The sequence below is a fragment of the Ylistrum balloti genome, unplaced genomic scaffold (assembly GCF_031769215.1).
Source record: "Ylistrum balloti isolate Yb309-2 unplaced genomic scaffold, AGI_CSIRO_Ybal_v1 Utg369668, whole genome shotgun sequence".
In the NCBI taxonomy this organism is placed as follows: domain Eukaryota; kingdom Metazoa; phylum Mollusca; class Bivalvia; order Pectinida; family Pectinidae; genus Ylistrum; species Ylistrum balloti.
This window is the reverse complement of record NW_026781915.1, coordinates 307,353-320,444: the sequence shown is the minus strand read 5'-3', so window position 1 is coordinate 320,444 and position 13,092 is coordinate 307,353. Positions and strand designations below refer to the sequence as shown.

Sequence of the window (13,092 nt, the reverse complement as noted above, 5' to 3'; positions counted from 1 at the left end):
TGGCGCAGCGGTACCGCACTCGCCTTTCCCCTAGCCTTACGCTTACATTAGGGTCAACAAAAGTGATTAGTATAAGTTGTAATAACTTGTTTCGCAATTGTTGTAAAACGAATAAAATTTATATTTAAAGCTTTGCTTATCATTTTCCTTAATATGGAATGACGGTTTTTCACTTTGTGTTTCTACTAGACATTTTAAAAAGTTAATACTAAAACAATGTCGGTAAGAAAAATTTGTCCAGGAAGTGGTTTTCGTTATCAAAGTCGCTATTTAATTTTCTCTCGTCTGTGAAGTCATCTAGTTCGTTTAAGCTCACGTGATTTCATGATTCTGAACCAGACACGAATTTCCCAGGTCAAAGAAAGGCTTATCTGGACAGTCATTTGTCGAGGCAGCGTCCATCATAACCATTCCTAACCCATTGACGCCATGATTGTGCTGTATTTTATTGGACTTCTATTGGGTAAGATATCAATTAAAACAGATCATTTTTGCTAAGGAATGTTAAGTACATGAACATGTTGGCCTCGATGAGTGGCAATCACTGTACTTTTACCATTGTATGGAAACTACCGTACAAAATGGATAGTGTTAATGATAACTAGAATGATTTATGCAATCGAAGTTTATTTAAATGAGAATTTTTTTCGCTGATAAAAATAAGTATAATGTTGGTACTTTTTATGTACAAGTGTGTTTTGTGTAGCAAGTGATCTGCTACATGGAGCGACCACATCCAATTCGACAACTCCAGTAGTCACCAACGCAGCGACAACTCACGCCCCGTCTAACGCCAACAAAACAGTGTGCTACCCGTTTGTCGGTTGTTTCGACAACTACGCCCCGTTTGATAATGCAAACCTCGACCTTCCCAGATCCCCCGATGCGATTGGTACCGTCATGCTCTTGTTTACACCGGAAGGAGGGTCACAACCGGAAGTGCTGGATTACACTAATGTGAACACAGTGTTGAATTCACACTACAATCATGACCGAAAAACTAAGTTCATCATCCACGGGTTTACCAATAATATCAACACCACGTGGATGTACCAGATGAAGGATGAGTTATTAAAAGTAGTAAGTATGACATCACTCTCCAACGAACATGGGATTCGGTCCTAGAGTTTGCTATATGTATTACATGTTATACATCATGGTACTAATACTTCGGCAAAGAAAAGAGAACAATGTTTGTTTGTTTTATATTTTTGATATTTTATGGGTCGCAAATAAAATACACTTGACTGTAAGTTAGGAACCACCCATATCTTAAATTAGACTTAACTTTGTTCGTTGTATTTAAGAAAAAATATGTAGGAATGATATTTACAGAACCGGAAGCGTTGTATTATTTTAAACGGAGGTGCTCAGAAAGGCCTTTCCAAAATCCAAAAAAAATTGACTTTAACTGTCTCTTATTTACAAAAGTGTTGCCAAAGAACCTTAACATATTACTTGAACAAGAAGATTAACTAATCGACAAGGTCTGTTGGGTCTGAAATGTTAATATCGTGTAAAGGTGCCACGCTTCTGGCACAATTCTGGTGCACGTCGACACGTACATTTGATCAGACGCCGAACCTTACTCTATGTTAACCTTTGCCACTCCTAAATCAATGCAGCCAGTAATTCTCCATTTGTTTGGCATTTTGGATACTATGCATTGACGTTTTGTCCGAGACAGTCCCACAAATACTCAATTTGGTCTGGTGACATTGCAGGTCACGAGGGCGTCTTTATCGCTTCTTGTTGAATATAATCTTGCGCTTGGCGGGTATTGTGTGGTTTGGTTTTGTCATCTATTAGGACAGCTCGATTTGCCAATGGAAGGGTATCGAAATGCAGAACAATTAAAGGTCGAAGGATTTAAAGTTTCATCAAGGTGATACGAAGCTTTCCCCAAAACAGCAACGCCGCCATCACTGCTATTGTGCCCAGAATTTGGTTCTGATGGTATGCCATTTTTCTTGGTCTCTAAACACGGACCCTGTCGTCTGCAAGAAAAAGTACAAAGCGGTTTTCATCAGATGTTCGCTAAGACAAAATTTCCACGTCCGGTCATCAAGTGCCCATTGCAATTCTGCTCGTTTTCCATTCTAGTCAACAAAAGACGCTTTACTGGTCAGTGCGAGTGAAGTCGCCTATTGTTAGAAAGTCTGTTGACAGTACGCCAGCTAACACGAACATTGGCTCGCCTTGTCTGACTTCACAGAAGCCTGTCTATACAGAAGTCCATCTTCTCTATCTGTCGTCGTTCGAGTTCTGTCAGACTTGGGACTCTCACTCCTCAACATGCCTGGTTTGGATTAGACCCTGTATAAATCAGGAAATAACAGAATGTCTGACATTTAAAAAAAAAACAGCAATATATTGTCTGTATGTCAAACCACTTTGATCCGTTCCATAAGCTTGCCATCTTTCAGCATTTGTCAATTTTCGACGTGCCGTATGCATTTCCAGTAATACAGGTGCAGACTCTGATTTAGATAGTGTACCCCAGGCACCAAACATATTAGGAGACACTAAATGAGTACAAGGTTGATTTTTACAAAAGGGAAATTGTATGTTTTGATCAGAATTTCCATACCGAAATGGTTGATACCTAAATTATAGACAAGTGTATCTCTAAATGTGCATCCCCGTACAAAAATATGTTAGATCTTCCCAACCAGTGTTCGATCGGCGTTATTGATCAAATATTGATCAAGTTATCATAATCTAAGTTGATATCGCGAGGAAGACACCTTGCTTTGCAGAAAATAATTCTCGACTTTATATGATGAGGGACAAGCTGGTAGAAGTATTTGTATAATTAGGTTACTGACAGATGGGTTATTGACTCAGAGAGGATAAGGTCACTAGGCCTTACTAGAACAATCCAACGAGGAACATGAAGGACATTAAAACAACCTCGATTGATTGTAAGATGTTCACGTGTTATCAAATTACGACACATAAATGTAGAAATGTTCAGGATGACATTCAGCAATAAGGATGGTTGAAACATCAAGCGTTCCTCAGACTATGGATAACGTTAGAATATGTCGTGCCAAGTTTACTGCCGACTTTGCACTTTCGTCCAATTGGTGAACTGTATAACTCAGACTTTGCTTGATAAGGAAACAGACGTTTTCGAAGACAAATAATATATTGTAAAGGATCCAGATACAGATAACATAGGCATATATAGCTATGATTTAAGTAGCCATGTGTTAGGTGTTAACAAATATGGATATCATGATAGAGTTGACAAACCAATTCAAATGTAATTTGTTTATCGCCTATAGTGACTAATGTGCTACACTGTGAATGTTGAGGGAATAAGGTCAAAGGTCATCTAATTCAGAAATCCAAAGTTAGCAGCAGAGATGATCCTACAAAAGAAATCTAAAGGTTTTCAAAACATTAAAGTACAACTGAATGGTAAGATATATCACACAACACATGAATGAATGCCAGATGAAGCAGTGCGACGTACGATACATATGATATGTAAAAGTGAGAACATCAGGTACAAAGGCCTTCGAAATATCACATGTAAACATTTTTAAAATGAAACTAAAACTCGTGATCGTATCTACAGGAGCCCATGAACGTGGTGGTGGTAGCGTGGGGCCCGGGTGCAGCCTTTCCAGACTACTTCCAGGCAGTGGCCAACACGCGCATGGTGGGCACACAGATGCGACTGATGATTGATCAAATGGTGCTGACGGGCGCAAGTCTTGCTGATTTCCACTTGATCGGTCACAGTCTTGGGGCGCACACAAGCGGTTACACGGGCTATCTATTACACGGAAAGTTAGCGCGAATCAGTGGTAAATATATCAAAACTGGCGCTATTATCTTGTTCCGATTTACATGAGTAGTGTATCCTGGTATGTAAGTCAGATCTGGTGTGTCGCTTGAGACAGGTCATCTGAAGTGTTTAGTGTACAGGGTTTTCTTTACTAAATTTTGATAAACAAAAGAATAATGGGATAATATGGCTGAATTTTTGTTAAACATGCGAATTATATATGTAGGTTTGGACGCTGCCGAGCCGGACTTCGAAAATCACCCAAAAATGATCCGTCTTGACGCTGACGACGCTATGTTCGTTGATGTGATCCACACGAATGGGGCACCCATTTCCACGGGTGGAGCGGGTCTAATGCAACAAAGTGGACATGTAGACTTCTACGTCAACGGCGGGGAGACACAGCCAGGATGTCCTAGCCAAATCTCAGGAGTTATCGGAGAGATTTTCAATGGCAATTTTGACCGTAAATGTTTTCAAAAGATATAATTTAGTTTTACAATCTGTGATAAAACAACGTAACTAAATTAAGTATACATTATGTAGATATAATTCATGTGGTCCCAGTTCCATGTACCACTGGAAGAAAGAAATGTAAACAATGACGATTCACTTTGTTAAGTATCTGAAAAGAACGAGAGTATATAGGATCCCTCATCTCGATTCAAAACCCGTCCGCAACTGCAAAATAATAGAGATAACATTTATCTATAATTACTTAATTATGTTCAATGTCACGACATTTCTGTGTTTAGTTTCATAAATGTGATATGACGTGTGTCTACTCCGTATTGGGAGGTATGTCCTGTATCTATTACTGATATAGAAGTTCATACAGCACTACATTCCTTATAAAGCGCTCGTCTAGATGAGAAAGCGAATACAAATGAAATTCAAAATAAATACAGACAATGTTGGTAAGGATCTATGCTTAAAAAATCGAAAACTAGATAGAAAAAAATGATAAATAAATTAGTAGTTACCGACATACATTTTTTATTATTGTATGAAAACCAGATCAAGGTCACTCCTTATCACTGATGAACTGTTTATCCTTGGGTTTATCTTGAGTTTATCAGTTCAAGAACCATTGTAATTTATCGATACAATTTTTTTTTCAGATTTGGGAGATACAGTCAGCTGTAGTCATTCCCGTTCTCACGAGGTCTTCACCGAGTCCATTAACTCACCTTGTCCATTCACAGGCTATCCGTGTAGTTCATATGTAAGATAGTTTTAGTGCCGGCGTCATGTTTGCAACTTTTTTTAGTATCCGTCATCACAAAGATCCCCTGTGAGTTTTCATCACAGCAATCATATCGAATATATCAACGACGGTTAATTTCGAAAGCATGTCCTTTAAACTGCTTGTCCAAGACAGTCAATTGGTGCAAGTTTAAAGCAATTTCATTCTTGTCCATTTAATTTATGAATTTATGTCAGCATTATACCTGCTTTTTCGTTTTGTAAGTTCTGATTGACAAACGGCACATCTCAGTGCACAATCTTTCGTTGAAGGATAAATTCCAAAAAGGCGCATGCCTGACTTGTGGAAGTAGTGGGTGCGCTCAGATGGGTTACTATGCTGACCAGTACCATACCAGGGGCAAACTATACTTGAATACCGAGTCCAGCACCCCATATTGTGGTAAATAAGGCATTTTCTATCAATGTATGTTCTTCATAGTCAGGAAATCATTCTCCACAAACGCGTGCATTTAGCATGCTATTGCAGACATGTGTCGGTGGACAGCATCGTTGCTTTGATTTCATAGAAACCCGAGATAGAAATAAAAACCTCTAAAATCCTGTTTTTAATTTAAGCTTTTTGTCCTTGCCTAATCCATGACTTTAACGTATACGAGATAATGCTTTTTCGGTACCTAGCAGCCGATAAATATGCCCATTCCTCCCCGCTACATCTTGTTGGCATTCATTACCAAGCCATTGTTTTCTTTAGCTTTTCAGTACAGAGTCATCGTGAGCTCTTCAGCAGACTCCAGGGGAACTGTCGCTGTGAGATTAAACGGTGTATGGGGCACTTCCGGTTGGCACAGCATTACTGCGTAAGTGTAACGTTACAAGGTAACGGAGTAACTGGCTAGAGAGCGAGACAATACGGAATTACTTTAATTAGGTTATTCCTGATGAAATATTTGTAATAAATATATCTAGCAGGGACACAGTGTAACATCGGCACTTTACGGTGACCAGACATAGCTAATAACGAAAAGTAAAACATGACGAAAACACACACACTAAGAAAATCCCCATACATACTTGCCAGAGCTATTAGAAGTCAAAACCTCGAGTTATGAACGACGTTTCACGCACTGATAATAGCACCAAATGTGTCTGTGGTACTTAAAAACATATGGTATGTCTTAGTGACTTTTGTCCATTGGAGAAGTACACATATTGTCGAGCGCATTATAACCCGGTACATATGAAGTATTGTTTGTAGTGCGACAGATTTGTTGAGACATCCGGCAATTCTTGTTCATATCTCGCCCAACTAGAAGTCGTACACACGTTTCCCATACGTCAGCATTATCGGGTCAGTAGCGGGGTGTTAAAGTAACTCCCAAACAAAACTTGAGCCATTTACTATACAACTGACTTTAAAGGTTTATTTTTTTCATTTTATTTTCATTTCTGTTCAAAAATAACAGGAAAACGTTTTATGATATTATCGAAATATGAATCAGTTTTCAGACGTGGTACTTCCGTATTGCTTTGAACATTTTAGAACAGATTGAGCAAGGCTTATGTCAGGTCTTTAGCAAGTATTTATCAGATAAATTTCTTGTTATGCTTTGCTTCTAGCCGCTTCGGTGCTAGGTATAACTATCCAGAGAATAGCGAAATACTTCTCAGAATCTGGAATACATATGCTTGGGAACTTTAGGATTGCGGTATGGTATAGCATTACGTAGAAAGGGCAATACAGCCGGAAGCAGTACTTACACAGATAATGTATCACAAACCAGCCACGTCAATGAGGAGAAATCATTTTACCGTCATTTAAAAGTGACTATTTCCGAGATAAAAGCGATCTTTATAAGACAAATTTAGTACACTCTATTGTCACATTACTTACAAAATATCTACTTTCTAGTAGGTATTAGATTTGCCGTCACCAGTCAGCTTTTCTTGTTATGTTGGTCTCTGGTATGAACAATTGTAATCACATCATGGTTTAATTACAAATGTTTCAATTAATGTTAGATTCCTTCTTAACCTAGCCCTGACGTGGACCTAACATCTGGTCACAACCTTCAGAAGCTGGTCACCTCGTCTGTCGAGGTCGGACAAATTCAGAGTATAGACCTCCGCTACACAAAAAAAGCCTCCAATTTCTTTGGTCTCTTCGGCGGAGAGGACTCTTGGTCATCCAATTCCGTATCTGTAACTTCCGGTGAGCTGGGACAAAGGTGAGTCACGTGATATGCAAAAGTTCGGGAGCGCGTTGATTAGAAATATTTTGTAATAAAAATTAATGATACGTTTCTTACGCTGTACAGTGAATTTATTCTGATTCTAAAACAACTGTAAAATTGTAATTGTGTACAACTATTGATGTGCAGCCTCCGGCTCGTGAACACGAACACACAACAGGTGTGTAATGACTTATCAACAACAACGATTATGGAATGTAAATGTAAACCAATTTACACCAATCAATGAATACTTGGTAGCCAACTGATGCCAAGAGGCCAAATGCATATTAATCAGACCGTGGATATGGTATCCGCTATAGAAACAGCTACAAAGTGCGCGTGCTCAAATCAACATATGAAAGTAATAATACGTTTTGTTACCTCCGGAGTGATTGATTTTTCACTCGTGTCATGTGGGACTTCAATAAATGAGTGTGTTAGTGAGTTGACCAACATACATAATTTACCTCAAGTGAAAATCTGAGGAGCAAGGTTCAACACGCCGTACCACTGGCGATTTATGTTTCAAGGGAAGCTGAGAAACGGACCGGTCCGTGTCATCGTGGCTGTGTCCCTGCTGCACACATGTTTCGTGGCTCTCTCGTATGTTGTTCAATGAGGTAGCCACTAGCTTCTACAAAGAGACTCCGACTCAAAGTGATCCTAGATATTCCTGGGGTGACTAATACTGGTGTTATATCCTCTATCACATGTGTAAAATTAACTATTGATATAAGTGATGAATTATTTTGTAATTAACCGGATATCGTCTTATTTTACAGTTTTCAGTTCTGTACCAATAACCGTGTACTCCAGGATGGCACTCCAATAAATATAAGGAGAGCGTCAGCCCATTCTTGTTAATGTCCGGCATTGACGTGATGATTACAACTCGGTACGGCTGTATGTCTGGAGATGTACCAAGATGTTGGAGAACTATTCATTTTACCCTATGTCACTGCACTTTACTATGCACAGACAATGTTAACACTGATAAAATCTATTTGGTGTGAAATAGTTGTCAGCGATATTCTCATGAAATCGTGTAATGACAGCGAAGAAGCATTGTCCATGTGGTGTTTTTGGTTGTCTATTATTTGTTACGTTTTTGTTTAGATTTATAAATAATGATGAATTCCTATGAATAACTAGCTCCAGACATTTACACGTGTATAGAAGCATCGCATCTTACAGGTTTTTCTATTAAAATTTTAAAATTTTAATTTTTTGTCTTTCTTTATCAAATTGTCTTACACATGAATGTGGGAACTCATTGTGAGATGATTCTCCCATAAATGACTTCTCTTTTAATTCTTCCTGAGGCTCTGATGTCTATGATTATTCCGTAATTTGTCATAAATGACTTCTAATATTTATAAATGTTGATAACTTAATTACTACATATTAAATACACATTTTAAACTGACAATTTGTCAACAGCCAAACACGTGACTACCAATTCCGATATCTAACGAACGTCAGTCGGAAAACATCGGGAATTCCCGTCATTATTCGACTTTGAAGTTATGTCATGATTGGCTTTAGTTTCCAAGTTATCTCGTTCATGGTTTCCAAATGAAGATATGTCATAGCCTCACAGTGATCAGGAATGCATTATTTCGATCATAAAGGAAATTTCCAAACATCAATTATCATCATGCTCTCTTGAAAATACTCTTATTGCAAAGAACATAAACAAAAAACAAAGTTGAAACAAACAATACTGATAGCATTATACATTTAGTTTATCGTTATAACGTGTGGCAGAAAGTGTGTTTCCATCCTGACTTACGAATGTAGCCTGTTTGCCTGTATACGGGCATGCCAGCCATAAAAAGACATTAATGTGAAAGTACATGTATATCATATCAAAATGATTCAAATCCTTCTAAAGTAATGATGTGGGTGGCTTTCAAAGACTCCTTTGTGAAAAGACCGTTTGCGTGCACTTCGATCCAAGAAACGTCACCTCACATAATATTGATCACTTAGCTGGAGAAGCAAACTTTTTTTTAAAAGCAACTGAAAAATTGGTCTCTCCCCAATACACCGTTACTTGTGGTCCCCCGGATTCGTCTCAAAAAGTATAACCGATTTTAGTCATCATGAAGAGATATACCAGCCTGTGTATATTTGATAAGGCCCCTGACACCTACGCCGGAGACATATATATCTTAAAACCATTATGGTCATAACCACTCTATATATTATTCCATTTACTATAAGGAGTGATCTGCTGCTATTGTTTTCAACCTAGTTATGACTACATAAAATGTTGCTTTAAATTGTCTCCTTACTCAGGTTGATTTATCAAAAGTAAGGTAACCCGCATCGTTTTTTTTCTTTTTCTTTTCTCTTCTTTCCTTTTTTGTTTTTTTTTTTTTTTTTTTTTAGGGGTTTTGTTTTGTTTGCTTGGGTTTTTTGTATTTTTTTGTTTTTGTTTGTTTTTTTTTTTTTTTTTTTTTTTCGCCTGAATATCAAAGATTTAATGCAGAATGTACCAATGTAGCTTCTGTCAATGTCTGGTGACGTCAGTGACGGTTTTTGTATGTTATGTGTGCAAAATGATATAACTAAGATAGTAATGTGTATAATTTGTTGAAGTAAAACTCTATCATATGTAGTAAATTAAATATTTGGGTGTATTTCTCATTCTCAGTTTTTTGCTTTCATTTTGTTGTATTTTCAACGATAAATGTGATAATTAGCGTTACTTGGAACATTGGGAAATACGTAGATTTCATTATTTAACCACTCACTAGCTGTACATGTCTTTCTATTATGTACATTAAACGAAATTCTGTAGGGAAAAATGTTGTCAAGTCCTTGAATACAGTGGAAATGTGGTGGGGAACTCTACCTTAATTTGGACAACCAGATATGTTTCAGAAGACATTAAAATGTACAGAATTCAATTGAGTGCGTTTATCAGAATAAAAGTAGAGAAAAGAAAAAGAAGATATGTTACACTCATTTTTGAAAATATTCTCGAGTGATTCAAACGGATATCCCTTGGTCTATGTATATATTGCGTTCTTTTAACGTTTTTCTACATACAGAGCTAGAGAAATACTGAAACATTCTCCAGCGTTTTTTGTATGTCAAGTTCGTGCTCTGGTAAACATTTACACGTAAAGGGAGATAACTCTTGAAAACCAGCCAAAAATTGTAAATCTCTAGCAGCAAAGGAGCCTTGGAACGCACTCTCTTTGTTCTAGTACTATGATACTCCATAATCAATTCTGATTATTCCAACATGGCACCTCATTCTGATACTAAAATGATACTCAAGTACTCAGATTTGATACTCCATAATTCTGATTATTCCAACATGGTACCTCACTCTGATACTAAAATGATACTCAAGTACTCCGATTGGATACTCCATGATTTCTGATTATTCCAACATAGTACCTCATTCTGATACTAAAATGATACTCAAGAACTCTGATTGGATACTCCATAATTCTGGGTCTGTATCCATATCAGTAAATAACAACCCGAGTATATAAGCAATAAAGAAACCTAACCTATTCTTCTGTTACGTGGTCGACCTGAAAAATAGTTACCCTGAACGTAATGCCAATTTGTCAGTTGCCAATCTCAAACAGTAAACTACAAGCCCACAAATTATAGATGACCCTGAAAATGGTACTTCCGAAACTTAAACAGACCGGAGTGACCTTCTTAAGAACGGGGTCAAAAAGGACTATTCATATCAGCGGAATTTCCGTCTATTCCCGGATGTATGTGACGTAGTTTCGTTTTAAGTTTGTATATCTGAAATAAGGTCGATGTCAGTATTTGATAATAATGGAGTTCAGGACGACAGCACGTTAAGTCTTAGTTGTTCTTTTTAATCGGGATCAAGTGGAAGTCCATTGTGTAACAAACCTCAACAAAGTCGATCATGTGTTTCTTAAACTATTAAAGATACTTCAAATGAAAAGTAACTGAGAGATCTTCACATTTAAGATAAGTTCTATAAGTTTAGAAATAAAGTTTACATAATCGTCGATAGCTCATGTTCGATCTTAACGAGACTATCGGGAGTTATCGACCGTGTTTCTGTACCCTCTCGTTCAGTTTCTATATCATATATCGACTATGTTATACAGATACGGTATCTGATAAAATAGAGGGACCAACATTTCCCCTTGATTAGAGTCATAATACAGATAGTTCCCTTGGGTCTAGGACTGCTAATATCTATCATTGCAGGCAACCCTTAATGTGGAGAGAAATATTTTTGACCGATACATCGTTGGAACGGTTCTATCTACCTGCGAGTTGTATATCACAATTCGCGAACAAATACAGATATTGAGTAGGCACATAGGGATGTTTTAATAAACATACAGACTAACTTCATACCATATAACGAGTTTAAATCTAGTTTCGTTTTGAAAACGACCAAGTCAAGATTGGGACTAGAAACAGCGTCATCGGGGACAGCACTAACACTCATGAGTGATAACCATACCATAAAACTTTAAACTATTGTAACATATATGACACATATTGCCATAAAGCACACACGTACCTTAATCGTAAAACTAGGTCGGGGAACCAGGTAGACACGGAAGTGAAATGCAAAAGATAATAAATCTGTTATTGAGGATAACGACACGAGTGCACCTACCAACATTTGATCATATTGAAGTGGGGAAAACCACACACAACAAGTGTGTAGTTTGGCGCTCACGTAGGGCAAATTCTTGTGGTAATTTCTCTTCAGTACTGTACACGAGCACTGTAGGAGTATCTGTGGATTAGCATGAGGGAAACACATTAGAATCCCGAGCCATGGAAGACTCAGAGACAGTCCCGGATGTCAGCTACAGGTCGGAGGTGGCTTTAATATCAGTTTTAGATACACTTTAATTGATACTCGTGTGTTTACACTGACTGTGTACTTTATCACTAATTGACACAACGTCATGATAACTGCACCGTTTACCAACTACTTCCCCCAAGTTGTTTAAGTCGAGCCAGGGAAAGTTTACTCCAGTCTTTATAATTCAGACTTTCGAAAAGATGGAGGTAAGTTCCATAGCTGCTCTGTATCTCTGTGATTTGTTTATGTTTTACATATTTTGTAAATGTCTACTTTATAATCATGTATACACAGAATAATAAATAGATCCAACTTAGGAGTAACAGAGGGCTGCTACAAACCACCAGGGCTTTGTCAAAATTTAGTCTTCATGCTGCAATCAGTGGTAAGAAAAATAAAGTGTGAATAGAACTGGTGATAAACTATAAACATGTATTCTGTAATACAAAGTATATACTGAGTGAGAGAAATATGTATCTTTATAGCATGTATCTGTATATAGTTGGTATCTCTATAAAGTTTGTGTCAATATAGTGTTTATATCTACAGTTTGTTTCTGTTTGTGTTCAGTGTGTATCTTTATAGAGGGTATATCTTTATCTATTCTGTATCAGTATAGAGTGTATATATAAAGAGTTTGTGTCTATATAAAATGTATGTGTATATATAGATAGATATTGTATCTATAAGGAAATTGTATCTATATAGAGTTTGTATCTATATAAAATGTATGTCTATATATATATAGATATTGTATCTATAAAGAAATTGTGTCAATATAGAGTTTGTAACTATATAGAATGTGTATCTATATAGAGTATGTTATCTTTTTAGAGATTGTATCTATATAGAGTATGAATATCTATATAGGAATTGTATCTATATAGAGTATGAATATCTATATAGTGTTTGTATCTATATAGAGTATGAATATCTATATAGTGTTTGTATCTAATATCTATATAGTGTTTGTATCTATATAGAGTATGAATATCTGTATAGTGTTTGTATCTATA

At 37.0% G+C, this 13,092-nt stretch overlaps 2 protein-coding genes across 5 annotated transcripts in view; both read left to right on the top strand.

Moving 5' to 3' along the window:
• Positions 1-429: 429 nt before the first annotated feature.
• Positions 430-8,103, top strand: LOC132560937 (pancreatic lipase-related protein 2-like). The gene is made up of 9 exons (XM_060225644.1): positions 430-463; positions 707-1,080; positions 3,587-3,818; positions 4,026-4,265; positions 4,921-5,024; positions 5,318-5,447; positions 5,760-5,865; positions 7,045-7,233; positions 8,022-8,103. The coding sequence occupies exons 1-9, from the start codon at positions 430-432 to the stop codon at positions 8,101-8,103; spliced, it is 1,491 nt and encodes a 496-aa protein (XP_060081627.1).
• A 3,997-nt stretch (positions 8,104-12,100) lies between these two features.
• The window catches only part of LOC132560848 (FYN-binding protein 1-like), a 56,328-nt gene continuing 55,336 nt past the window's right edge, over positions 12,101-13,092 (top strand). For 3 of the 4 annotated variants that reach the window (XM_060225563.1, XM_060225547.1, XM_060225571.1), the window contains exon 1: positions 12,273-12,282. In XM_060225563.1, coding sequence (XP_060081546.1) covers positions 12,277-12,282 — 6 coding nt within the window. In that variant the 5' untranslated portion in view covers positions 12,273-12,276. Of the gene's footprint in view, positions 12,283-13,092 lie in introns of all 4 variants that reach the window. The other variant, XM_060225556.1, reaches the window with a different exon arrangement.